We start from the raw sequence: 27,397 nt of genomic DNA, 5'->3' as shown, positions 1-27,397 counted from the left end.
TGATACCCGCAGACCAACGCTGGTGCCATGTTGGGCACACATTGCCTGGAAACCAGAGAAGGTAATTGAATTCCAGCAGCGGCACCAATCCGATCCCTGCTCTAAATGGACATCCCAGTTGGCATCTTCCCAAACACGGGGTGATTGCTCCAGGAATTAGAGACAAGATGCTGGTGTGGATTCACATCACACTTTGAGCAGGAGGGGCAGAGCTTTTCTGGGGCCGTAAGCAACAGCCTGGCTGGCTTTGGGAAGGCTTTGGCTCCTGGTTTGTGGCCACCAGGTGCCACGGAGCCGAGCTGGGAGGTCCCTGCAGTAGCAGCAGCCCTGCAGCATCGGCTCCGGGAGCTCGGGGTGCATTTCCAGCTCTGGAGCCCTCTTGGCTTTGGGCTACTGCCTCCCAAGCTTGGATTTCTCTGAGCCACAGGAGCTTCACAAGCTCCTTTCTTCCACAGGTCTGGTGAGGCAACACTTCTCCTGCTGCACTTCAGAATCTGATTTTTTAAAATCCCAGCACCCCAGACTGGGTTGGGAGGGACCTAAATCCCCTCCAGTGCCACCCCAGGGACACCTCCCACTGTCCCAGGCTGCTCCCAGCCCCAGTGCCCAGCCTGGCCTGGGGCACTGCAGAGATCCACAGCTGCTCTGGGCAGCCTGTTCATAATTATATTAATTATCATAATTGCAATTCCAAAACTGGAGCTGGAGGAGCCGTCCTGAGCCCACCTGGAAGCTGCTGCCAGGACTCCTGGCTGAGGAAGGATGCAGGTGCTGCACCCACCTTCCTTTCCAGCCTGCAATGAGTCATTCCAGAGCCTCAGGGCTGTGTTTTTAGCTTGCGTTTTCTCCCAGATTTTGTTTGGGTTTGTTGTTGGTTTTAGCTGTCATCAACCCCTCAGTTGTATAACCCTTTTCCCAGGCTTTTTTTGTTATTTTCTCCTTTGCTGCATTAAGATGCAATTATGTACTTCAGCTAATTGCCAGTTACTTAGTGTCAAAATGCATAATGTGTCTGAAATGTCCTCGCCTTCTCTGTCAGGATCCTGTGTAGAACAGGGAACAAATATGAGCTATTAGTCTTGTCAAGAATTTACCTGGAAAGGTTTTTTTTTACCTTGATCCATCACATTTTTGGGTGCAGTGTTGTGATTGTAGGCGTTTAAAACGTATCAACTCTCTATTTACACATTATTCCTTCTTGAGGGAGTTTTTGTGCAGAATTTATTTACTAAGAATTATAAATTCACATTTGGTTTGGCACGGACTTGGGGCTGATAAATCTGGAAACATTTTTACAGGCTAATGTAACTGGACAGCAGCAAGTGCCAGAAAGCATTAGGAAAATGGAAATCTGTTTCACAGCTGAATTTACCCTTTTAGAGTCACTGAATGCATTTGAATATTTTATCTCAGATATGTGTGAGGTAGTTAGGAAAAGGTTTAAATTTTAAAAATGGCATAATTAATGGCAGAGCTAATAATGGCCCACCTGGCTGAGGTGTGTTTGCTTCTAAAAAAGGAGTTTTTCAGTTCACACTGGCAGATTGCCGCGTTGTTCTTTTAGAGCTCTTAAGTCACATCACTTTGGCACATGACAATTATTTTTAAAAGAAAATCAGAAAGATCCAGAGTCAGTCTTCAGGTGAGGGAATACTGGAGGAGGGGCCCTGGAGCAATCTGAGCCTGGGGAAGGCAGTGGGGCAGGTTTCTCCCAGGCAGGATTTGTTGTGTTCTTGGACTCAGTTCCTCTGAAGGAGAAACAGCCCCCCAGAGAAAATCTGTTTAATTCTGTGGCTTAATAAAAAAATCACTGATAATCTTCAGAATCTGGCATTCCACAGCTTTTTGCATCTGAGCTGCCAGTTCATGAGAAGTTTAATGAGCGACCTACCTAAAAAACAAAACCCAAATGGAAAGCACAGGGAGAGTGATTGTGCCTCAAACCTCCCTCCATTCAGCTGCTCGATATTTGCTGATTTGGGGGATGTTTGGCATGAGGAAACAGTAACAAAATGCCATTTTGCCTATAGCTCTGTGTTACGGCCGCTGTGGGAAGGGATTACTGGAAATGCAGCTCACAGGAACCTTCCCTCCCAGGATGTTCTGGGATCCTGCGGCCAGGAGTGAAGGGCAGGCAGGAAACCGATCACACACAGCACTGAGCTCTTCCTTCTGCAGGGCTCTGCAGTCCCACGCAATCACAAACTGGTACCAAATGAGCCCAAGGCAGGCTCTTTGTCAGTGGGATTTTGTGAAAATGACCCAAAAATGAGAAACCCCAAGAGTGTGCTCTGCTCTGGTGGCTGTCCCAGCTCTCCTTGTCCCGTTTTCTCCTCTCCCAGGTTTGTCATGGCCCCAGTGTGTGTGACAAGTTCCTGCCCTGCCTTTCCCCCACTGCTCTCCAGCTCTCCTCTCCTCCACTGCTGATTTTCTCTTCCCAAGAAACAGAAAATCTCTTTTTCCTCCTGTCTCCCATTAAACTTGTTTGTCTCCGTGCAGCCTGGCCGGTGTTTGGCTGCTGAGGTGTTTCACTTCATCTGCTTCCAGTACAAAAATATTGATATTTACAGAGCTTGTTGTTCCAATCGATCGTGCAGGAGCAGAGCAGAGCAGAGCAGCTGTGTGAGAGGAGCTGGCCCTGCCTGGGAATGGGAAAGGGGAAATGGGAAAGGGGAAAGGGGAAATGGGAAATGGGAAAGGGGAAATGGGAAAGGGGAAAGGGAAAGGGGAAATGGGAAAGGGGAAAGGGGAAAGGGGAAATGGGAAAGGGGAAATGGGAAATGGGGAAATGGGAAAGGGGAAAGGGGAAAGGGAAAGGGGAAAGGGGAAAGGGGAAATGGGAAAGGGGAAAGGGGAAATGGGAAAAGGGAAATGGGAAAGGGGAAAGGGGAAACGGGAAAAGGGAGCAAAGCCTGGCTCTGGGGAATGGGAAATGGGAAAAGGGAGCAAAGCCTGGCTCTGGGGAATGGGAAATGGGAAAAGGGAGCAAAGCCTGGCTCTGGGGAATGGGAAATGGGAAAAGGGAGCAAAGCCTGGCTCTGGGGAATGGGAAATGGGAAAAGGGAGCAAAGCCTGGCTCTGGCTGCTCACAGAGCATGGGGCCAGCTCTGGGCTGGCACAAAACATTCCGAGTGGGAGGCTGGAGAGGAAAAGGAAAAGCTGGGAGAGCTGAGATTGCTCAGCCTGGAGAGGAAAACTCCCAGGGGACCCTGGTGCAGCTCCCCAGTGCCTGAAGGGTCCCCAGGAGGAAGGAGAGGGACTCTGGGGATGGGAGCACCATGGGGTAGGGGCAGTGTCCCTGCCCATGGCACAGGGGCTCTGGGTGGGCTTTGGGGACCCCCAGCCCAAAGCACTCTGGATTTTGTGATTCCACACTCTGGCCATTCCTTCAGGACGCAGCAGTCAGAGCTGCCACAAGTGGGATAACTCACTGGAAAATGGGGGTTTTCCCAGTGGATGTGAACAAAGGCTGGGAGTTACATGGACAACAGCTCATCCGTGTCTTATCCGTGTGGGAAGAGGTTAATTGCTGAGGAAATGTGCTTTTCCCCCTGTTCATGTCCTGGGGTTTAAGGGATAGCAGAGCCTGGCCTCTGAGCAAATCCTTAATAATTACCAGTACCACAATTCCTGTATGTGAAATTCAACCTTCATCACTTGCTAAGTAAATCCAGATTCCTGCACCTCAGGCTGCCTTAGGGAGGCTTGAACTTCGACTTTTTTTTTTTTCTTGATTTTTTCTGAAACATCTCTTTTCAGGGATAGGATCTTCCTGCTCATTCAGGTTACCTCAGGGAAATGAGATAAAAGCACTCCAGCCACACTTCCCAGGCTGCATGATGCAAATATGATTTGTACAGAATCATTCCCTTAGGAACCTTTAGAGCCACAGAAACTTCCTCAGCACTTGGCTTTTCCATCACCTGGTGCCTGGATCCCATCACGGCAGGAGCTCTCAGTTATTTCACTAATTCCCTTGATTAATCTCTATGAAATTTGTTTGCAGCTGTAAAATCCTTGCTGCAAATTCAGAGCACTTCAAAACCCGCTCAGCATTCCCCAGGATGTGCCCTGTTCCCTCGGGATTCCCTCAGCCAGGATTTCTCACTCCCAGAGCACCTTGGATGTGTAAATTGTGTCCCCAGGGATGCGGGGGGCTGTGGCAGGCTGCTGGCAAGGACGAGGGGTCTGGTGGTTAAAACCAGGAGGTTTTTTAGGATTTTTTTCTTTTTGTATTTTTTTTTTTAGCTGGGTTTCCAGAGGGGAATGGTGACAGCTGTGTCTGGAGAGCTGCAGGAACCTCCAGGAGCATCAGGGAATGCCAGGGAGGGACAGGACAGGAGGGATGAGCAGCACTGGGGTTTGAGAAAAGGGATGTGGGGGGCACCAGTGATAAGGATTGAGATAAGGATTCTTAGTGTGGCACTCCTGAAGCACAGAATTTGAATCTTAATTATGAATTCTGAATGTCCTTTAAGTGAAAGAAAGACACAGGCAATGGCTCAACACTATGAAACACTGGAGAGGTTTGAAAATGGCTTCTCTGTATCTTCCCCTCTCTGTCCAGTCCTGTCCCATGACACTTGTCAGGTTTTTTTTGCAGAGGAAAAGTTTGGGATGTGTTGGTGCTCTCTGACAATTTGGGGAATTGCAGTTTTAATTATTTGTCAAGGGCAGCCAGAATCTGAGAATTGTGCTACTTTCTGTCTCATAGGTTGCAATCGAAATAAATAAATGGGGCTGAGAGCTCAAATGAGTGTCTGCACAGTGGGCAGCAGCACTTCAAATGCTTGGGAGCATCAGGAGGCTGGAATAGGTTCCAGCAGCATGTTGAACAAAGGGAGTCTCATCTGGAGCCTCGCAGCCAATTCTATTTGCCTCCCCTCAGCTCTAATTAAGATTGACAAGGTTATCCAAAGCAGGAGAACAAATATTACAGGAATTTGAGATGTGTTGACACACGACTAAAGAACTACATGAAATTAAATTTCTGGACAGCAAATATGAGGACAATTAGGACAAGGCTGCTTGAGGAGATGTGGGGGATATTCGTGTGGGAATTCTCGGGCTTCGAGCTCTTGAGGTGATTTTGTGTCATTTCCACAGAATCCCAGATTGAGCAGGGTTGGAAGGGACCTTAAATCCCACCCAGTGGCATTCCAGGGACACCTTCCACTGTCCCAGGCTGCTCCAGCCTGGCCTTGGACACTCCAGGGATCCAGGGGCAGCCACAGCTGCTCTGGGAATTCCATCCCAGCCCCTGCCCACCCTGCCAGGGAACAATTCCTGCCCTATATCACATCCATCCCTGTCCTTCCCCCTTGTCCCTTGTGAGCAGCCTCTTTCCAAATGACCTGTAGCTCCTTCAGCTGCTGGAAGGCCACAGTTGGGTCACCCTGGATCTTTTCTCTTTTCCAATTGTTAGAGGAGAGTCTTTGATACTTATTCTTACATAAAAGTAAATTATCGGGACTGGCACAGGGTGCCCACACCAGCCCTGGATCCCTGGCAGTGCCCAAGACCAGGTTGGACATTGGGGCTGGAGCAGCCTGGGACAGTGGGAGGTGTCCCTGCCATGGCAGGGGTGGGAATGGGATGATTTAAAATCCATTCCAATCCAAACCAGTCTGGGATTCTGTGATAATTGCTTATAACAGAGTAAAATCCCTGCTCCAGTTCAGTACAAAAGCCAAATCTCGGGCTGGCCCAGGGCTGGCAGAGCACGGGCTGTGATGTGGGAGCAGAGTTGGTGCCTCTGCCATGGACTCTGTGCCCAGGGACACCAAGGATTCCTGGATGCCTCCATCCCAGAGCACCCCTGTCTCCTGCCCCAGCTGCTGCCTGGATGACACCAGCACACAAAAGGAAACCCAGGAATCCAAGGGCAGCTCGAAGCCGCAGGGAACAGCTGGAACATGGCTAAAGCTCCTGGAAGAGCCAGAGCATTTGTCTGGGAGGGAGCAGGAGACGTGGATTAGCAATCCTGGGAATGGAGCTGGTTTTAATGAAGTCAGTCTTTGCAAATGTCACAGCCAGGTTCCACCTCGTAGTTTCAATTATTGCTGCTCAAAGCAGAAAATATCTTGTTTTGTTTGATTTCTCCTCTCTCCCAGCCCCAAGTTCAGCTTCCCTTAAGAACTCAGTGGAATTCCTTCCTGCCAGGTGCATTTTGTTCCGGAGCAGGAGCAAACGCTGGTGCTGGTGCTGTGGGTGCAGCCCAGCTCTGCCTGCTGAGCCCAGGGAGCTGGGGAAGGCAGCAGATCTCCCTGATAATTTAAATAATCCCCGACAAATAGCTGGGGGGATGAATAATTAGTGTGGGGATGTTGGTGTGCAGCTCTTTTCAGAGCAAAATTCCCATTTCTCCTCCGGGGTGTTCTAGCCTGGCACGAACTGGGAGGGCTGGAGGATGGGGGGAAGGATGGACAGAATGGGGTGAGGGGAGGGGGTTGGAGTTCTGCAGGGATGAGCTTAGGGGAAATGGGGGTAGGGGAGAGCAGGAATGGGGTTAGGGGACAGCAGGAATGGGGTTAGGGGAAATGGGGTTAAGGACAGCAGGAATGGGGACCTGAGGACAGCAGGGACAGGGACTATTCCACAATTTAATCTCAAATAATGCAAAGTTTGCAGATATTTAACATAAATATGAACTTTAATGTGTGTTGTTGTGTTTCCCAGTGTGATTTTGGCATTGTTCCCACCTGTTAACACACTCAGCATCCTACCACACCTCACAGAGAGATGACCAATAACCAATGACCAATAACCAATAACCAATGACCAATGACCAATGAACAATAACCAATAACCAATAACCAATGACCAATGACCAATGACCAATGAACAATAACCAATAACCAATGACCAATGACCAATGACCAATGACCAATGACCAATGAACAATAACCAATAACCAATGACCAATGCCCAATGCCCAATAACCAATAACCAATGACCAATAACCAATGACCAATGACCAATAACCAATAACCAATGACCAATGACCAGTGACCAATAAACAATAACCAATGACCAATAACCAATAACCAATACAGTTTATAAAAGTCTCTTCTGGTGGGAAACTGTTACATTTCAAAAGATGGGATTCTATCTTCCCCTTTCTTTTACAAGTAAAATGAACAACGAACTTATTTTGAACATGAATGAGGAGACTGGGTACGTTTTCTTCAAAGGCAAAGCATGAAAAGGGGAGAGATTTCCCACTGGTTGTTGCTATTAAAAAGCTTTTTCTAGGTGAGGTGCTGAAGGGAACGGCTCCAGAGCAGCCCCTTGGAGCACTGCGTTGTGCAAATGTTGTCAGTGCCTGAGCAGTGCAGGAGGGGAATCAGCTGGGAAGGGACTCCAGGGCACCAATGGCTTTCCCAGGAGCTGTAAAACCAGTTCCAAACACACAGGGGAAGTGAGGGATTGCTGGGGGCTCAGGTTTGATTAGGTGCTGAGTGGTTGTTTAGGTGCTCAGTGTTCAGATCTTCAATGATTCTTTAGGTGCTCAATATTTATATGTTCAATGATTCTTTAGGTGCTCAATATTTATATGTTCAGTGATTGTTTAGGTGCTCAGTGTTCAGATGTTCAATGATTGTTTAGGTGCTCAGTGTTCAGATGTTTAATGATTGTTTAGGTGGTCAGTGTTTAAATGTTCAATGATTGTTTAGGTGCTTGATGATTCTTTAGGTGCTCAGTGTTTGTTTAGGTGCTCAGGGTTAGTTTGGAATTTCAGTGATCATTTAGGTGCTCAGTATGTAAGTGCTCAGTGTTTGTTTGGATGCTCAGAATTTGTTTAGGTGCTCAATGTTTGTTTGTGTGCTCAATGATTGTTTAAGTGGTCAATATTTGTGTGCTCAGTGTTAGTTTGGGTGTTCAAGGGTTGTTTAAGTGCTCAGTGTTTGGGTGTTCAGTGATTGTTTGGGTGGTCAATGACTGTTTAAGTGCTCAATATTTAAGTGCTCAGTGTTAGTTTGGGTGCTCAGTGTTTGGGTGATCAGTGATCATTTAAGTGCTCAATGTTTACTTAAGTGCTCAAGGATTTTTTAAGTGCTCCATGTTTAAGTGCTCAATGTTTATTTAGGTGTTCTGTGTTTAAGTGATGGATGTTTGGGTGCTCAGTGTTTGTTTAAGTGCTCAGTATTTAAGTACTCAGTGTTTGTTTGGGTGCTCAGAGTTTGTTTGGGTGGTCAATGATGGTTTAAGTGCTCCATGTTTACTTAGGTGCTCGAGGATTTTTAAGTGATCAATGTTTAAGTGCTCAATGTTTATTTAGGTGTTCTGTGTTTAAGTGATGGATGTTTGGGTGCTCAGTGTTTGTTTAGTGCTCAGTGATCACTTAGGTGCTCAATATTTAAGTGCTCGATGTTTGTATAGGTGCTCAGTGTTTAGGTGCTCAATGTTTGGGTGCTCAATGTTTGTTTAAGTGCTCAGTGTTTGTTTGGGTGGTCAATAATTGTTGAAGTGCTCATTGTTTAGGTGCTCCGTGTTAGTTTGGGTGTTCAAGGATTATTTAGGTGCTCCATGTTTGCTTAAGTGCTCAAGAATATTTAGAGTGCTCAGCGTTTAAGTGCTCAATGTTTATTTAGGTGCTTCCTGTTGAGGTTCTCAGCATTTGTTTGGGTGGTCAGTGATGGTTTAGGTGCTCAGTGATTGTGTCCCCTCCCCATCCATCCCCAGGATCCTTTTCCATCCCTGGACCCCTCCCCATCCATCCATGGGACCCCTCCCCATCCCAGCTGGTCCAGGGGGCTCCTCCCCCCCAGGATCTGCCCCCCCTCCCCGGGGCTGTTCAGTTGTGTTATTAATAATGCATTAGTCTGGAGCAAGCAGCTGGGAGGTTCATCCAAAAATCTGACTGCTGCTGGCAAACACAGCCTGAGCCATCTGTGCCAAGTCCCTGTATTTACATCATCCATCCACAACCAGTTCCTGCTCTTGTAAATCAAGAGATCATTGTGATTCTCCTGAAAGATTCATTGTAGTGAGAGACTGCAGCACAATTAAATTTGCCTTCTTTTATTATTTATCACTAATATTCCAACCGGTGGTATATCAACAAAGTAAATGTTCCGGGAGATAGGCCCAGATGAAATCATGGATCAACCCTGGTAGAAGGGAGACAAATCGAGTCATTCAGTCACGAGTTTGGGCAGGCAATTCTATTTCATGGGAGCCTTTGGTATTCGGAAATTTTGTTTTCATTCCGCCGGGGGTTGGAGATTGCTCCTGAAATATTCTGACAAAAATGGGATTGCAGGAGCAATCGTGTGTGCCAGCAGTCACCGTGTGACATCCATTGTCATCTGGTGACTGCGGGGGACACTCCGGGGAGCAGGGATCTGCAGAGATCCTGGGGCAGGACCCTGCTCTGGGCTGCGGGCACAGCCTCCAGCAGCAGGAGCTGCTCCTGCTCTGCCTGGCGGCTGAATCCCCTCCGTGCAGGGGCAGCAGGGTGGTCCCAGAGCTCGCACTGCTGGGGAGGAGCAGCTGCAGAGCGAGCTGGGGTTTGTGAAATATCAGACGCCGCTCCTGAACCTTTTCATTTGGCTTCCCAAAGCTCCAGCAGCGCATCCTTTGGAACGCTGACACAGCAGAGCGTGGGCCCCGCGCCTGGAAGTGTCTGGGTGGGATCTGCACTCCTTTGGTTTGCTTGCAGCCAGCCTGGAGCATTTCTGCAGCAGAAGCTGCAGGCTGGGAGCAGAGCTGCTTGGCCACACGTGTTCTACCTCTGGGGCCGCTTATTTATTTATAAACGTGCTGTCTCTGCTATAAAAAGCTTTGCAGTAGCCCAATAATAAATGCATTCATCACCACATCTGCTGTAATCACTGCAGCTCCTGAGCTGCTATTTGGCTCTCATTAGCTGCAACTCCCATTCACCTATAATTTCGGAGAACACACAATTATGTGTTATCACTCCTTCAAGTGATTACTACACTGGATGTTTTTAAGATAATGGCATGGAACACGCCGTGATGAATTACACCTCTCCAGGTAGTTTTGCTTCTGTCATTAACTCTATTATTTTATTTAAACCAGCCTGGAGGAGCTGTGGGGCAGGGTTGGCATCCCCTGCTCAGGGAAGGGTCCCAGGTCAAGGCTGATCCGATAAAGGACGTGGCCCAGCACACAATTATCTCCCTCCTGTCTGTCCTCCCCACTCACACTGGAGATATTATTATGAGGAGGTTGGGAAACCCAACCTGTTTGCACCTGGAAAGGTCTTTTTTTTTTTTTTTTATTAAGCTTTGATAGCCACAAAAGCCTTTTTCAGGGAGAACACTGGGAAGAGCAAGAATAATGAGAATATTGAGAAATCCCTGGAGCTTGGGCAGCAGCAGCAGCAGGGAAAGGAGAGGTGAACATCCCCCAGCTCTGCTGAGGAGCAGGAGCAGCCACAGCTCTGCCTGCAGCTTTTCCTCCCTCTGCTCCCCCCTGTGCTGGCACTGCTGAGACCTCACCTCAAATCCTGGGTCCAGTCCTGGGTCCCTCAGGACAAAACTGACCCTGAGGGGCTGCAGCGTGTCCAGGGCAGGGAATGGAGCTGGGAAACGGCTGGAGAATTCCTGAGGGAGCTGGAAAGGGGCTCAGCCTGGAGAAAAGGAGGCTCATGGGGGACCTCGTGGCTCTGCACAACTCCCTGACAGGAGGGGACAGCCGGGGGGATTTGGGATCTGCTCCAGGGAACAGGGACAGGAGCAGAGGGAACGGCCTCAGGCTGGGCCAGGGGAGGCTCAGGGTGGACACCAGCAGAATTTCCCCATGGAAAGGGTGGTCAGGGATTGGAACTGCCCAGGGAGGGTTGGAGTGCCCTGGAGTTGTCCCAGCAATTCCTGGAGGTGACGCTTCACCATTTCTCCCCAGCCTGAGGCAGCTCTGCTGCCCCTTCCCTGTGCTGTCCCTGCCCTGTGCTGTCCCTGCCCTGTTCTGTCCCTGCCCTGTTCTGTCCCTGCCCTGTGCTGTCCCTTCCCTGTGCTGCCCCTTCCCTGTGCTGTCCCTGCCCTGTTCTGTCCCTGCCCTGTTCTGTCCCTTCCCTGTGCTGTCCCTGCCCTGTGCTGTCCCTTCCCTGTTCTGTCCCTTCCCTGTGCTGTCCCTGCCCTGTGCTGTCCCTGCCCTGTGCTGTCCCTGCCCTGTTCTGTCCCTGCTCTGTTCTGTCCCTTCCCTGTGCTGTCCCTGCCCTGTTCTGTCCCTGCTCTGTTCTGTCCCTTCCCTGTGCTGTCCCTGCCCTGTGCTGTCCCTGCCCTGTGCTGTCCCTTCCCTGTTCTGTCCCTTCCCTGTGCTGTCCCTGCCCTGTGCTGTCCCTTCCCTGTGCTGTCCCTTCCCTGTGCTGTCCCTGCCCTGTGCTGTCCCTGCCCCATCCCCTAAGTGAGCCCAGCACAGGAGCGCAGCAGTGCAGGAGTGCAGCAGGAACAGGTTTGGATTTCTCCTGAGCAGGTCTGTGCCGTGCCACTCGGGCCATTCCCAGGTTTGGGGCACCCTGGGCACGCAGCCCCCCTGCCCCAGCCCCTGGCAGCCCTCGGGGTCTGGGCACAGCCACTGGCTGGGCGAGCCTGGCTCTCCTTGGGGAATTAAAGAGAAGGAGCAGTGCAAGTGTTCCAAAGCTGAAATGAAGGTGCTTCATGGCTGCTCTGATCCAGCTGGGGATTTCTGGCTGCTGAAACCCCTCAGGAACACGCTGGGATATTGGAAATTTGGGAAGTAACAGGAAATGTTTTCTCATTCTCCAGACCTTTGCCTTGCTGTGGTCTAAGAGCTTATGGTGATTTTTATTCCTTTCTGTTTGTGTCTCAGTGTTGTGTGATAAAAAAAGAGCCAGAAAACACCTCTGATTTTGGTAGTGCTATAAAATAAACACAATCAGCTCCCAAATTTTCCAGGACCCCTTTCCCTTAGGAAAAGTGTAAAACCATAAAGGCAAAGCCATGTGATGAATTGTTTCCTTACTTTCCTGCATTGGCAATATCTTCTTTGTCATTTCTGGAAGTCAGTGTTTCTCTATCATAAATCTACAGGAATTAATAGATATCAAATGCAGAAGCCAGACTCTTTTTAATATTTCAATTAATGTGGAGAATTTGGGAGATACTCTCCGAAGCTGAAACCAAGGCTCTCACACCAACAGTGGTGTGGGATATTATTTCTGAGCCTTCAAAGACAAAATAGTATGGGCTCCCATGAAGTGATTAATGACTAAAAATTCTGAGCATTGCACTGCAGTGTTTGCCCATTTTAGTATGAAAATGCATCCGTGAAAGGGGGGGAATATTTTTGTATAATTAAAAACAACAAATGAATGTTTTGCAGTTGTGGCAGCAGCAGTTTGTCTGTCCTGCCATGGGGACAAATCCATTTCCTGGTGGCTGGAGGGAAACTCCCACTGAGGGCTTGGCTGGGAGCTGTGTGTCAGGAAACCCCTGGGAAGGTGGAAATCCTTGGGAAGGTGGAAACCCCTGGGAAGGTGGAAACCCTTGGGAAGGTGGAAACCCCTGGGAAGGTGGCAATCCTTGGGAAGGTGGAAACCCTTGGGAAGGTGGAAACCCCTGGGAAGGTGGAAACCCTTGGGAAGGTGGAAACCCCTGGGAAGGTGGAAATCCTTGGGAAGGTGGAAATCCTTGGGAAGGTGGAAACCCCTAGGAATGTGGAAATCCTTGGGAAAATGGGCTTTATCCTGGCGTGGATGGACTGGCAGGTGCTGAGGGTGGAAGCCACAGAGGTTGAAGGTCACATGGCATCAGCTGGAGGGAAAATTCCATTCCGGATCTTGCAGAGGAACAAGCACTTTGGCTCTCAATTACTGCTATTGGCCTGGATTTCTGTCCAGAGGGTTTCGGATGCAGGGATTAATCCCTGGCTATGTGCAGGCAGATGGGGTTTTATAAAATGCAGCAGCTGGAGGTGCCCGGTGCGCAGGGTCCCCCCGCTCCGCCCCATCCACCATCCCTGGGCTCTGTCCTGCTCCCCTCGTGTCCCACCCACAGGCAGCTGGAATCCGGCAGTTCCCACGGCCGATAAACCATCCCTGGGTTCTCTGGAGCACTGGAGGTGCTGCAGGAGCAGGCAGGGAGGTTAATTGTGCTAACTAGCCAGCAACGCTGGGGAAGGAGGTGAAATCCGTGGATCAGCAAATATCGATGGGATTATGCTGGGGGCAGGGGGGACAGGGCAGCGGGACACCAAGGGATGGCTCAGGGCACCAAACAGAGCCCGGGGCTTGCGGGACCTGCAGGAAATGCCAAGTTTGCTGCCGGGTGGGGCTGTGCAGGGGGACAGGACTGAAATCCCTGTGGGATCCTTGGAGCTGCTCCTCCTCAATCCCCACTCGCCCTGGGCCACCCCAGGCAGGGCAGATTTCCCGGAGGGTTTGGGGTTTCTGGGGGGGGGCTGGGAAGGTGCGTTCGGTGCCACCGTCCCCAAGAGATGCTCGGGACTGGGAGCTGCACCAGGGAGGCTCCCGGAGCACAGCCCCGTGCAGTTTTAATTAAACAACTGGAAGAACTGGTTTTTGCAAAGATTAATGGATCTCTGTTTTAATTACGGTGGAATAATGGACTAGAGAGCTGGGAAAGTGGGAGGCATTAAAAAAAGAGGATTAAAAACTTGAGGGAAGCTGGGTGAGACTATATTTTTCTGTACTTACAAATTACAGAAGATCATCCCTATTAATAATGATTGGAAAAATAATAAAGTGCCCTCAGCCGTGTATGACAGTTAACATTAAAATCTATTTTTTATGCTTGTTGTGTGGGGAATTTCTGATTACAATCATCAGTTAAAAAAGAAATTGTGCTTTTTTATAATCTTCTAAATTTAAATATAGAAGAATTCTCTGCTGAGTTCAGCTATGGTTTCATCAATACTTTTCCAAGCCATGGGAAGGTAAAAAGAGCAAAAGTCACTTTTATTTAATGACTGTTATGCTTACTTTAGTTGTGCTGCAGTATTATTATTAATCGCCAAGAACAATTGGTTCAATGCATAGATTTTAAAAAATTACACTGCAGGAAGCACTTCTGTGATGTGCAGGGAGTTTAAACAGAATTTAGGGAAAGAGAGGAGTGGAAAAAGCACGGGAAGGGCACTGATATTTGCAATTTCTACTGCAGCTCGTCCTTTCAATGGATGATCTCCCAGAGATTGCTGCAGGAAGGGTTTTGTTGTTATTATTTGTGTTAAAGCTGCTGTGCTGGAATCACTGCCCTGCCCCGAGGCAGGAGAAGCAAAGCTCAGTGGCGCACAGACCGTGTGGAAGGGCTGCTCTTCCTTAGGAAACTCCAAATCTTTGGTGGGGAAAGGCCAAGCCTGTCTTTAAACAGGAAAAAATCCGGGGTTTTCCTTATTTCTGTTCCCCTGCAAAAATCCAGCGCAGCCTCTGACGGCCAGAGGCTCAGGTGGGAGCAGGAGTGTCCTGCAGGAGAGTTCCCGGCAGTGAGCGGGTGATTTGCAAACAGAGAGGGATTAAATTTGTTAGATTGGAAAACATTTCCGAGATGAATCATTTGATTGCTGCTTCCAAGGGGTAAATGTGCACTTCATCCATCCCATGCCACGTGTGCGGTGGGAAAACAGGGCAGGTCTAAATCCCAGAGCTGGGGAAAAGGGGACAGGGGAGAGCTCTGGGGGGGTGAAGGAGCTTTGGGGTGTAGGAGTTTTGGGGTGAAGGAGTTTTGGGGTGAAGGAGTTTGTCTGGGGGGGGTCCCAGGATGGGTGAGGTTGGGAAGGACCTCAAAGCCATCCCACCCTGTGATCCTGGAGGTCTTTCCCAGCCTCAGGGATTCTGTGAATTCTTTTTTAAGGAAGGCTGGTTTGGTTTTTATTTTTTTATTTTTGTGGTAAGCCACAGGGAGAGCGGGGAGTGGGTGAAGTGGTACTGGGTTTGTGTGCTGGGAGAGGAGGAGGAGGAGGAGGAGGAGGAAGAGGAGGAGGAGGCTCCTCTTCTCTCCTGTGGGAAGAATTCCCAGTGCTAAAGCTTCCTTCCAAGTAAAAGTGGGAGAGTGCAATCAGTGAAATGGTAAATGATCACTGAAACAAAAATGCTGATCTGTGATTCATGGAGTCCCGGAGAGGTTTGGGGTGGGGGGACCTTAAATCCCATCTCCTTGCACGCAGCCAGGGGCAGCGACAGCTCCTCGGGCTTTGCTGGCATGGACTGGGTCCAGCTGCTGCAGAAATCCAGGGAAGGAAGCACGTGGCACAAAAACCTGGGTGAGCTGCAGCTTTCCGTGCCTCGCCCACCCTGCTGCTCATTAGAATCAAGTTCAAAACGCTCACGGGGCTTTGACAGAGGCTCCTTGCCTTCCCGGGATGGGACCAGACCCTACAGAAATCCTCCTGCAGGGATCCCAACCTCAAAGTGCCACTTCCCGGTGACATCCCAATTCTCTGCTCTACAAACGGGGATTTTTTATCCCACAGCTTCTCTCAGAGCCCTTTCAGATTGAATGTTGAGATCATTAATTAAATGAATGGTTATTCTTGTGCTTTGTTTCTGAACCATTTCAGCCTGATGTTTCCAGTTTCTTACTCCTGAATGGAATGCCATTTTCCACTTAGACAATACTGCCAGATGCTTAAGCCACCAAATCACCATTTTCTCCCCCAGTTTCTATGGTTGTTCTATTTTAATGTTTCATCAAAGGGATGAGCTCTATTGCATTCCCTTCTTCTCTTGGATTTCCTTCATGTAGAAAGCTCTTTATAAAATAAAAATGTCCCATTAGTCTATTGCACTTTGTATTTTCCTCCTCACTACCTTCCTCCAGCTTTTAAAATTGTTTCAAAGCCTTAAATTCCAAGGTGGGCATGGGGGTGAGTCTGAATTTCACCTGATTCGTTCTCCCCATTTCCTGAAGAGCTGTTAATTTACAGGAAGAGCTGCAGGTTCCCAGTGCCACAGCATCACTTCTCGATGGCTCCTGGGTATGCAGTTCCCTGCTCCCAGCCCTGAGCCCACAGAGGTTTTCCTCTGCCCATTATTCCATTGGCCTTTTCCCCATGCTGGATGTGGGAACTGGAGCCAGGGCTGAATACCCTCAGCTCCGTCAGGCAGGCTCAGGCTCCTCCATCAGCTCAGGGAACAAAGCTGCTCCTGCCTCTTCTCCCTGTCCTGGCATCCCCTCACTGCCAGCCCCCAAGGGGTGGGATGGGATGGGATGGGATGGGATGGGATGGGATGGGATGGGATGGGATGGGATGGGCTGTCAGGTCCCTTCCCACCCAAATCATTGGGGATCCTGTGGTTCCGTGAGCCGCTGAGAAGTTGGTTTGGATCCTCTGATGCCCAGACAGTTTTTCCTGGGAAGAGTCTCTTGGTTCCTGAGCTCAGCAGAGGGTGGCTGTGCCTCAGGAGCAGGGCAGGAGTTTTCCATGGAGCCCAGGGTGGTGCTGACCCTCAGGGCTGAGGCTGCAGGAGCAATGGCTGGGCCAGCCCGGTCAGGAATAACTGAGGCTTTCCTCCTACTGCTCCCAGCAGAAAAAGGGGGCAGGAAGAGCAGAGCAGCCAGATCTGTCCGTGGTTATTATGTTTGTGAGCCGGGCTTTGGCGTTCAGGATGATTCTGAGTTAAATCATTCCTGCTGTGAGCTCAGCTCTGGCAAAGTTCAGTCCAGCATCGCAGCAGCGAGTGGCATTTATTTAGCACCTCCTCCAGCTCCATGCCCACCGTTCCCTTTTCCCCCAGGTGTTACCTGGAAGATGGAGCTTCCAAGGGGGCCTGGCTGAACCGCTCCAGCATCATCTTCGCGGGCAGTGACAAGTGGTCGGTGGATCCGCGCGTGTCCATCGCCACGGCCAACAGGAGGGAGTACAGCCTGCAGATCCAGGACGTGGACGTGACGGATGACGGACCCTACACCTGCTCCGTGCAGACCCAGCACACCCCCAGGACCATGCAGGTGCACCTGACTGTGCAAGGTATGGGGCTGCAGTGTGCGAGTTAAGAGTTTCTCTGAAGCTTTCTCAGATAGAAATTCGAGTGCAAAGATTGAATTAAAACGTTTGGATGGATTGAATCATGTTAAGGAGTTCATACATAAAGTGGGAGTGTAAGTTAAAGTTTTAGAATAAGGAAGTAAAATGAGGTTTAAGTGATTTCAGTAAGTAAAAGGTTTTAGATGCCCAGGAAGAGCCCTGGGCTGGGCAGGTGGGATCCTTCCTTCCTTCCTTCCTGGAATCCTTCCTTCCTTCCTTCCTGGAATCCTTCCTTCCTGGAATCCTTCCTTCCTTCCTGGAATCCTTCCTTCCTGGAATCCTTCCTTCCTTCCTGGAATCCTTCCTTCCTTCCTTCCTTCCTTCCTGGAATCCTTCCTTCCTGGAATCCTTCCTTCCTTCCTTCTTCCCCCCACACAGTTCCCTGCTCTCAGCACTGCACAGCTCTGGTGTCAGTTTTCCCATGGATTTTGTATTTATTGTGTTGTTCCAGGGTGAACAATCCTTGGTTTTGATTGTCTCCCTAATAATTAATGCCCTCATGCAAGGGCTAAAAAAACAAGTTGGAAATTAATTGCATGTGTAAAATATATCAACAGGAGCTTAAAATTAATTAGGCTAACTACAGGCATATAGAGAAATAATAACTCAATAGTTAAAAATATGCATAATTATTAAGCAATTGCATTTATATCCTCAGAAATGCAAAGTATAACCTAAGGCTTTAACTTATTAGTCTTTGGTGCAATCATCATTAACATTTTCTTTTGCATTTTTATGAGTAATACAGCAATGAATATAGAAGAGTTGAACTGGCAATCCCCATTAATCCGTGTGGCAGACAGAAATCCTTTAGGAATAACGGGGTGAGCCACCTCCCAAAGCAAGTGTCCCTTCCCATGGCACCTCTGGGATCCTGCAGGGCTGCTGGGCTGGAGCTCTGAGCTCGGTGGATCTGTTTTTTTCAAATATCATCGAGTCTTTTCTGTGACCTTTGGGAGAGGCACCAGGACCCGTCAGTGCTGGGTTTGGGACAGGGGAGAGGGAGCAGCCCAGGCTGGGCAGGGGAGCTCAGGGTGGACAGCAGCAGGAATTTCCCCATGGAAAGGGTGCTCAGGGACTGGAACTGCCCCAGGAGGGTTGGATCCCATCCCTGGAGGTGTCCCAGGAATTCCTGGAGGTGACACTGAGTGCTTTGGGGACAAGGTGGGCTCAGTGGCCTGGGAGGGCTGTTCCAGCACCCTGCCTTGGAACCAGGAGTTATCCTGGGATGGCACCAGGAGTTATCCTGGAATGGAACAAGGAATTATCCTGGGATGGCACCAGGAGTTATCCTGGGATGGCACCAGGAGTTATCCTGGAATGGAACAAGGAATTATCCTGGGATGGCACCAGGAGTTATCCTGGGATGGCACCAGGAGTTATCCTGGAATTGCACCAGGAATTGTCAGGAGGTGACACCAGGGGTTATCCTGGGAGCACCTTTAGGTTTCTCTGTAAAAGCCTCCCCAGTTTGGTATTTGAGGATGAGAACAGCCTCTGTTTGGGCAGGAATGTCGAAGCAGTCTTTGGCCGAATCAAACCTGCTGTGTCAGAGGTGTGGGGCTTCCCTGGGCGCTGGGAATGAACGATGAGCCCCGAGGGAATCCCAGAGAAAAGGAGCCTTGGGCAACAGTCTCAGCCCTTTCCAGCCCTCTGGCTGTGCTTCAGGAGCACAAATCCTTCTGCTGAGGAGCCAGAGGGGTTTGCTTTGTGTCCCAGGGGAAATGAGGGAAGGCTTAGGTCGCATCTTAAGCTCCCAAATATCTTCAGCCTCCAGAGGGAAGAACTGCAGTGAAAAGCTGTGCAAACCCAAACCCAAAGACAGCTCCTCGTTCTTCCTTCCCTTGGGGTGTGTGTGAGCCTTCCACACTCACAGAGCCAGGAGCTGTCCTGGGAACGTGCTCCTCCCTGCCCCTTTGGCTGGCAGTGCTCCCAGGAGAAAAGAAATACCTTTGGAGGGGTTAAAGATTCCCACAGCGAGGCAGGCATGGGGAGCAGGATCAGTTCTCACTCCAGGAACACCCAGGTCTGGGGGGCTCTGCCCACCAGGAATCTCTGGCAGAGCTGGAGGGGTGAGTTTGGGGCTCCCAAATAAATCCCTGTGCCAAAACCAGCACAGCTCCCTAAGGACACCAGCAGGTCAAGTCTCGGCCATTGTTACTCATTCCTGCAGGTTGCAGTTGCTCCTTCCTGCAGCAGGGAAATTAATGGAGATGTTGGATGGAAAAGAAAATAGAACTTGTGTCTTTAGCCCAAATTTACATCTGTGAAGGAAAAAACGCATGAAAGAGAGCAAGATAATCTAGTTAAGTTAATTTCGGTGACCTCATTAAAAAGAAGTGAGAATTATGAAATAATTACTTGAAAGTTTCTATGGCAGCAGTTTGTAATCAGCTCAATCTACCTCAGTGCCAGATGCTGGATCTGCAAAGTCATGAGCTACAGATGATTTAAAAACCAGATGTTTGTCGCAGCAAAGTAAAATCCCAAATTTCCTCTTGCCACACTCCATTGCTCAATATTTTTCTACCAAAGATTGCACTTTCTTCCATTTCCAGTCTGACATTTGTTCTACCAAAGTCGAAATTGCCTTCTCCAAGCTGCTTTCCTTTCAGTTTGCAAAAGTCTGCAGCCACATCTGCCCCTGTCCTTGAGAAGGAATCGGGGCTGGGCCACTCCAGTGGGGAGGGACAGAGATGCTGCTGCACCTGGGGCACAGCAGGGACAGAGTTTGGGACAGTAGGGACAGAGCAGGGGATCAGAGAGACCCCAATCCCAACAGGGACTGAGCAGGGGATCAGAAAGACCCCAATTCCAACAGGGACTGAGCAGGGGATCAGAGAGATCCCAATTCCAACAGGGACAGAGCAGGGGAGCAGAGAGACCCCAATTCCAACAGGGACTGAGCAGGGGATCAGAGAGACCCCAGTTCCAACAGGGACTGAGCAGGGGATCAGAGAGATCCCATTCCCAATAGGGACTGAGCAGGGGAGCAGAGAGACCCCAATCCCAACAGGGACTGAGCAGGGGAGCAGAGAGACCCCAATTCCAACAGGGACAGAGCAGGGGAGCAGAGAGACCCCAATTCCAACAGGGACAGAGCAGGGGATCAGAGAGACCCCAGTTCCAACAGGGACTGAACAGGGGATCAGAGAGACCCCAATCCCAACTGGGACTGAGCAGGGGAGCAGAGAGACCCCAATTCCAACAGGGACACAGAGCGGGGGAGCAGAGAGACCCCAATCCCAACAGGGACACAGAGCAGGGGAGCAGAGAGACCCCAATTCCAACAGGGACAGAGCAGGGGAGCAGAGAGACCCCAATTCCAACAGGGACAGAGCAGGGGATCAGAGAGACCCCAATTCCAACAGGGACACTGAGGCTGGTACAGGGGGCTCCAAGGGACCCCAGCCCCATCAGGGACAGCCCCAGGATCCTCTGGCTCATCTGGATCAGGGTTTTTGGGGCTGTGTTTGGGTCTGGGGGTGCACAGCTGGCACAGGTCACTGCTTTGGCTTTCAGGTGCAGATCCCAGCCCTGGGCCACCCCCGTGCCCAGGTCCCCCCGTGTGTGCTGCCCTTCCTTGTCCTCTCTGCGTGCCCAGCAGTGCCCGAAGCAGGGACCGAGGGACAGAGCCCTGCTGCCATCAGTCACTTGGCATCTCCTCTGGGTCTGAGCCTGGCCGGGCTGGGGACACCCGGGACAGCCCCAGCCCCTGCTCCTGGGCCCTCCCAGCTCCACCTCATCCCTGCAGGAATCTGCTCCCGACACGGGAGCTGTAAATAATTCAGTTATCCATGGAAATGCCTTTTATAGATTCAGTCAGGAACCACAACCTCGGGTTTTTTATTTAAACATGTATAATGCTCCCAAAGTAATACTCTAGGCCCTTTTTCTGTTTAATAAACCCCCTTAATGTCCCCTAAATATTAATGTATTGATTTAGTCTTTGCAATGTTTGCAAAGTCTAATTTGTTTCCTCAGCCAGGCCAAGAGGGACTTGCATTTGAAGCTAACGAGATAAATCTTCCCCAAATTTATTTAAAGTGGGACAAAATAAATATGCAAAAGACTTCAAAATCATCTAACAACCACTTCCCAGCTAAAACTGACAATCCATTACTCTTTTAAATTGCCAGCACTCGAGCAGGGTGTCAGCTTTCTTTATAGAATTAACTTGCTGGTGCCAGCCCCTGTTATCATCTTGTCCCTGCTCAGCACAGGGAGAAAAAGATTTGGAAAAGCAGTTTTGGTTGGGGGGGCAGGCACGGGAGGTTTGGGGTGTGACAGAGACCCCCAAAGGCTCCTCCCTGCCCCATCCTTGGCTTGGCACTGCCTCCTGCCTCCGCTCCCACTGAGGTGCCGGCAGCGCCTGATCCCAGCGCTCTCTCCAGGATTTCTGGGTTTTACCCATTCATTAAATTCCTCCCACACTCGTCCCTCCAGGAGCTGCGGGGGATCTCGCACTCTGAAATAAGTTGGGGTGGTTTTTCCCTGCTCTGCCAGGCTCAAGGCACAGGAAATGTTTGCGCTGGGAGGTGATCTCATTTGCAGGGGTGGAAATTGGGGATATTTTATCTGGAGTGCAGCGGGGCTGCTCTCATCTGAAACTCATCATTGTGCCACGTTGGAGGTGCTTTAGTCACGGCTGCAGCCGAATTTCCATTAGGAGCCTGGAATTTCCATCTCCCGGAATCTGCAGGCAGAGGACAATGGACGCGAAATGATCATTTCCCCTGGGGCTGAGGAGTGCTGGTTCTGTTCCACTGAATTTAAAGTGGAGTGGGATGGTTGGTGACCCCTGAGGGTCTGGCTAAAGGTGCCTTCAGCACAGTCCAAAGGGTCTTCCAGAAACTTCTTGTGTTCCACGGCAATGCCAGGCGCAGAAGGAGGAAAAAATATGGGATAAGGCAAAAAATAAATCATCACTCCCCGCCAAAATGCTTAGGTTAAAGAAAATAATAATCCACCTGAATGAAACAAACCCATCCAGCTCAGCTGGGAATGTCCTGGGAGCCCCAGGCTGCCAAAAGGATCCCAAACCCTTCCGAGGGACAGGGGCTGTGGAGTTTTTGGGAAGAACGGGCATGCAGCCTGGGGATGTACCTGGGGCTGGTGGCTGGGCCTGCTCTGTGCCCTGGGCTCTGGGGTTTCATGGATTGAGGCGAACACAGAGAAGTGTGCTGCTCTGGGATGGTGGAATTCCTCTAGAATGATCTTACATTGCAGTGATCACAACCCGTTGGGTTATTTTAAATTGTTATTCCCTTTTTTAAAGGGCAATTACTTCATCCAAGGGCAGCCTCATTTGAACATGGCAGAGGAGCTCATGGCAGAGGAGTTCATGGCAGAGGAGTTAATATCAGAGGAGTTAGTATCAGAAGAGTTAATATCAGAGGAGTTAATATCAGAGGAGTTAATATCAGAGGGTTCTGCTGTCTCTGCCTTCCTCTCCTGTGCAGACTCCTGGATCTGCTGCTGCTCCTCTCCCAGGCAGGAGGGAAGGAATTGTGCAGTGAGTTTGTCTACTCCTGCTTTAAATCCCTGTCAGCCTGAGAGATGGGCTCGTTCCCCTGAGCAGTGGAAGGCCCTGATTTGTGTGATTTATGTCCCTGGCCCCTGCTGTGCCTCAGCAGTGCTGCTGCACCAGCTCCTGGTGTGCCAGGGTCCCCCTAAAGCTCCTGAGCCATGGCCAGGCAGGGATGTCCCAGCTCTGCTGAGCAGCTCAGGGAACAAATCCATCGGCAGGACAGGGCAAGGAGCTCCTCAGGAAAAGCAGAGGAAGAGGAGAAATGCTCCAACCTGCAGCACTTCACCAACCTTGTGCTCTGCCAGGGAAAAGAATGGGCTCAGAGGAGCTGCCCTGGCCTTGGCAAACAGGGAGCAGTGTCCTGGGAAGGTTCTGGGAATGCACAGCACCCTCAGGATTCAGCAGCTGGGGAGCAGGGCTGGGGACAGAGCTGTGCATTGCAAAGGTCACTGAAGACATTGGGAACAGGAGCAGTGCAGTGTGTCTCTGACCCCAGAGTGTGAGGATGCCCTTCTTCCATTGGGATTTATTCCATGGCACATCCTGGCTTGGATTTATGGGCTGGGAACTTGGAGAAGACAAATGTTCTGTGCTCTCAGCTGTGTTGGGTTCATAGTTTTGGGGGAACCACCCAGGGTGGGGAAGGCTCTGTTCAGCAGCTGCACACTTGGAGCATTTCCTCATGTTCTGCACACACTCCTGTGCTCTACATTCCTTCATTTCCAACCCCACCAAGTTTAATTTTGATTTTTTAACCTAAGAAAGGGTAAAGGGAGGATGATGACAATATCTGATATTTGCAAGCAGCCAAATCCACCAGTTGGAAAGAGCGGAACCAAATGCCTGTCTTTAAAAAGAATGCATGGAGCTAATTTAGGAAAATTTCTGGAGACGACTGAAAAAACAACTGAGAAGTGAAGTGGCAGATTCATCCTGTAGGATTGAATTGTGAGGGGTTTGAGAGGCAGCTTTAAAGGATTGGGATTGAATGTTTCCTGCCTGGAAAATCTCCATCTGAAGGAGTGGATCTTTGAGTGTACAGCTTTCCTAAAGGTGTGAAGAAAACTTTTTTAGTTGCCCACCCAAAGATTCCAGGGCAAAAATCCCGTGGTTCCCTCTCCTGGAAGGGGTGCAGGGACATAGGAGGGGACAGGGACAGGGACAGGCACAGGGACAGGGACAGGGACAGGGACAGGGACGGGGACAGGGATGGGAACAGGGATGGGGACAGGGACAGGACAAGGGGAGGGCTGAGCTGGAGATGAGGAGTTTTTCCTGGAAAGGGTTTGCAGCCCTGGCACAGCTGCCTGGGGCAGGGCTGGGTCCCCATCCCTGCCGGGATTTCAGTGCCCTGTGCGTGTGGCACTTGGGGACACGGGGCAGGGTGGCCTTGGCAGGGCTGAACGATTGGACTCCACAGCCTGGGAGGGCTTTTGCAGCCTGCAGGAGTCTGTGATTCCCAGATCTCCTCTCCCTTTCTCCTGAGGCTGCTGCTGTCTCCTTCAGAGCCAGAATTCCACGCTGGGTCCTGGGAGCTGACCTGGCAGGGAGATGTTCTGAGGAGTTTCCTGGCAGGAATGCACAGTGCAAACCCCGTGCCTGAAATCACCAGGGCTCCTTTCCTGTGTGTTATCATTGTGAGGCAGGAAGGAAGATCACAAACAGCACAAGATCTCGAGCTCCAGACGAGGAAACGACAGCAAAATCAAACCACACAGCATTGATCTGTAATACAATCCCATAATATGACTCCAAGTCCTATTACACTCACTTATCACAGGTCTTTTATCCCAGCTATGCAGATAAAAGCTCGGGAATTTGTGCAGGCAGCCCAGCACGGCCCCATGGGTGAATTTTGGATGCTGTGCTCAAGGAGATGCACGCACACAATCTCTTCTTTTACTGTGGGTTTTGGCATCCTTTTTAAAATTTCTTTCTCCACCTGATGTTTTGAACATTTCCCCCCTCCGCTTAATACGTTCATTTATAAGGAAAGGATTAAACAAAAAATCTCACGAGAGAGACGTGAACTTGAATGTGAGTGTGCAGATTTGAATGGATAAAGAGGCACTTCAGGAGCTGGATAAAACCAGAGCTTTCCTAAGCCTCTGATTCCAAACCTGCCTCAAGGCCAGCGCTGCTGAAGACATTACAAGGAGCAGAATAAACAGCTAAAAATTGCTTACTTATAAAAAGCTTTGTAATACCAAAGGCTCAAGTCGAGAATTGTGAGTTATTCTGTTGACCCCCGTGGATTACTTGTTTTGTTGTCTCTAGGATTCAGAAATGTTCTTATTTTATTTAGACTGAAATTTTAATCATCCCCACTTTGCATTTAAAATATGATATTATTTTCCCTTCTATCATCTGTAAGAGAAAATGGGGAAATTTCCTTAATAGTTGGCAGATTAGCTTTGTTATGTAAAACAGATCCTGGCAAAAGGAATTATAATTAACACAAGTAATGTTCCGTTACACAGTGAAAGGGGTGCTTTGGAGAAGTCTTTCTGTTGCAAACATTTCAAAGCAGAGGCTTTGTTTTGTGTTCCCACTGAACTGGATGGAGTTAGCACGCCCAAATATTTTGCCCATAAATATTCCCAAATGCCTGGATGTGATAACAGCAATCTCCGAGTGGAACTTTCCTCAGCCCAGGTCTGGGGTTTGAAAGCTGTGGAAATTAATTCCTTCATAACTCTGCTCTGCACAGACACCCAGAGCCCTTTAGGAAGCAGAAATCATCCCTTGTTCAAAACTCCCGTTGGTTTATGGAAAGAAGCTGCTCCTGCTCGCCCACGGGGTGGGAAACAATGCCCAGAACACATCGTGACACCCGTGGGATCTCGTGGGAACGATCATTTCTGTGCTTTGCACTTCCCCAGGGACGCGTTCATTATCTGGGGGGGATTTTTTGGGAATAACGTGATGGCGACATCACTTCCCTGGGAGGGTGAGGAGGGGCTGGGATGGAATTCCCAGAGCAGCTGGGAGTGTCCCTGGAGTGTCCCAGGCCAGGTTGGACCCTGGGGCTGGGACACCCTGGGACAGCGGGACGTGTCCCTGCCACGGCTGGGGTTGCGCTGGGTGGATTTTTCAGGTCCCTCCCAGCCCATTCCGTGTGGAATTCCCCGACTCTGTGATTTCCAGGGAGCTGGCTGCTGCAGAGCTTGGTCTGGGCTCACCTGAGGCTCTCAGGGCTGTTCCTGTGGCTCTCTCCTCGAGGGTCACACCGATGTCCCCATGGAATCACCGTGCAGAGCACGCGGTGGAGTTTAACCAGCTCCAGCGTAACCAGTTTAACCAGCTCCAGCTTAACCAGTTTAACCAGTCCCACTGAAGCACTGGGCCATGTCCAGGGGGGTCCTGCCCCCCACCAGTGCCTGGGCCGGCAGAATGTGCCAGTGGCTTTCATGACCGCGGATTAATGGGGATTTTATTATCTGCTCGTTTCTGGGGGCCCCCGAGGCACAGCGAAGCCCCTGCTCCCCTCCACGGACAGCGCTGCTCTGCAGGGTCATCAGCTGGGGCCCTAATTTAGCAGGGATTGGGGTGCTCAGCCCCAGCAGCCCCTCTCACTCCGACCCTCCTGCAGGTCTGATTTGTGCCACCGGCGCTGGGTCTGTCACCAAACATTGCGGCAGGAGCTGCGTCCGCTGCTGCCGTCCCCAGGCTGAAATTCCGGGAGGATTTTCTTTGTCAGCCCAGTGCAGTGCCCTGCGAGGGAGCTGCTGTTCATTCTCAAACACTCCCGTGGCATCACCGGAGGACTGGGGCTGTTAAAATCCCATCAAAATCCCATTAAAATCCTGTTAAAATCCCGCTTTTGGGACAATGCCCCGTGCAAAGTACTGCTTCCCCCCTTCAGCGTCTCCAGGCCGGGCTGGGCTGGGCTGGGCTTCCCTGTTGGGAAGAACCTAAAATCCCACCTCGATTTCCTGCAGAGAAATCTGGGGGCCGCTGAGTGGAGAGTGGAGTTCTGGAATGCTGCGTGGCTGTCTCTGGTCAGGCATCCCAAAGTGCTGGGCAGGCAACAGTCTGATGTTAATTGGGTGTTAAGTGCCTGTGGAATATGAATATTAATGACGCCATTAATCCCCATTAATACCAGCAGTTCCCGTGCCATTGGAATGTCAGGGAGATTAAATCACACCACTCCCAACACATTTCGCTGGGATGGGGGCAGCTCCGCAGCAGCTCGAGAGGAGGAATTAATAATGTGGAAAGCAATTCCAAGTTTCAACGGTAGATAATCATTACTAATTTCTGGGCTTTGTAATGAGAACAAAAATAAATGCTGGATAAATTCGTATCCACTGACTTAATCCAGGGAATAAACCTTTCCTCCCTTGGACTGAGTGGAGGCACTGGAAACTTGCTCAGGATATATTTGTGTTCCAAATAACCATAACCTCGTAAATCATCACATGGCAATAGGAGCTGAACGAGCAACATTCATTCTAGTGCTGAGCCCACCAAAGCCCGGCCTAAGTTCCCTCCCAGGGAGGGGATCCCTGCTCCTGGGAAGGCTCGGGCAGAGCACGGCAGTCACATCCCGTGTTGGATGTGACTGGTCCTGGCCTTTTGTCCAAAAGTTATTAGAGACAGCCAGACCGAAGTGCTGCAAGCTTGTTCCAAATACTGCCGAGGGAATGGCTGTCAGAAATTCCCTGTCCAGGACAAGGGCAGCCTGGATGGGCTGTGGGGGTCCCAGAGGGGTCACCAGGGATGCCAGGGGGTGAAAGGGGTGATGCAGCAGGGAATTACACCTCTGCCATTTGCCAGTGACATCAAAGTGCAAGTGCTTGCACCAGCAGGCTTCAAACTCCAAACGAGGGATTCCAGAAGGCTCTGGAATCAATGAGGTGGAATGCGCTATGGGCAGAACAAGACAGG

The 27,397-nt window shown here is 50.2% G+C and overlaps 1 protein-coding gene across 1 annotated transcript in view; it reads left to right on the top strand.

Annotated features, from left to right (window-relative positions):
* The window catches only part of NEGR1 (neuronal growth regulator 1), a 167,813-nt gene that overhangs the window by 57,429 nt on the left and 82,987 nt on the right, over nucleotides 1–27,397 (top strand). The window contains exon 2 of the mRNA XM_062497957.1: nucleotides 16,685–16,917. Within this exon, the coding sequence (XP_062353941.1) occupies nucleotides 16,685–16,917 (233 nt within the window). The remainder of the gene's footprint in view (nucleotides 1–16,684; nucleotides 16,918–27,397) is intronic.

This window comes from Cinclus cinclus, chromosome 8 (assembly GCF_963662255.1).
Source record: "Cinclus cinclus chromosome 8, bCinCin1.1, whole genome shotgun sequence".
Taxonomy (NCBI): domain Eukaryota; kingdom Metazoa; phylum Chordata; class Aves; order Passeriformes; family Cinclidae; genus Cinclus; species Cinclus cinclus.
This window is presented reverse-complemented; position numbering and strand designations above follow the sequence as displayed.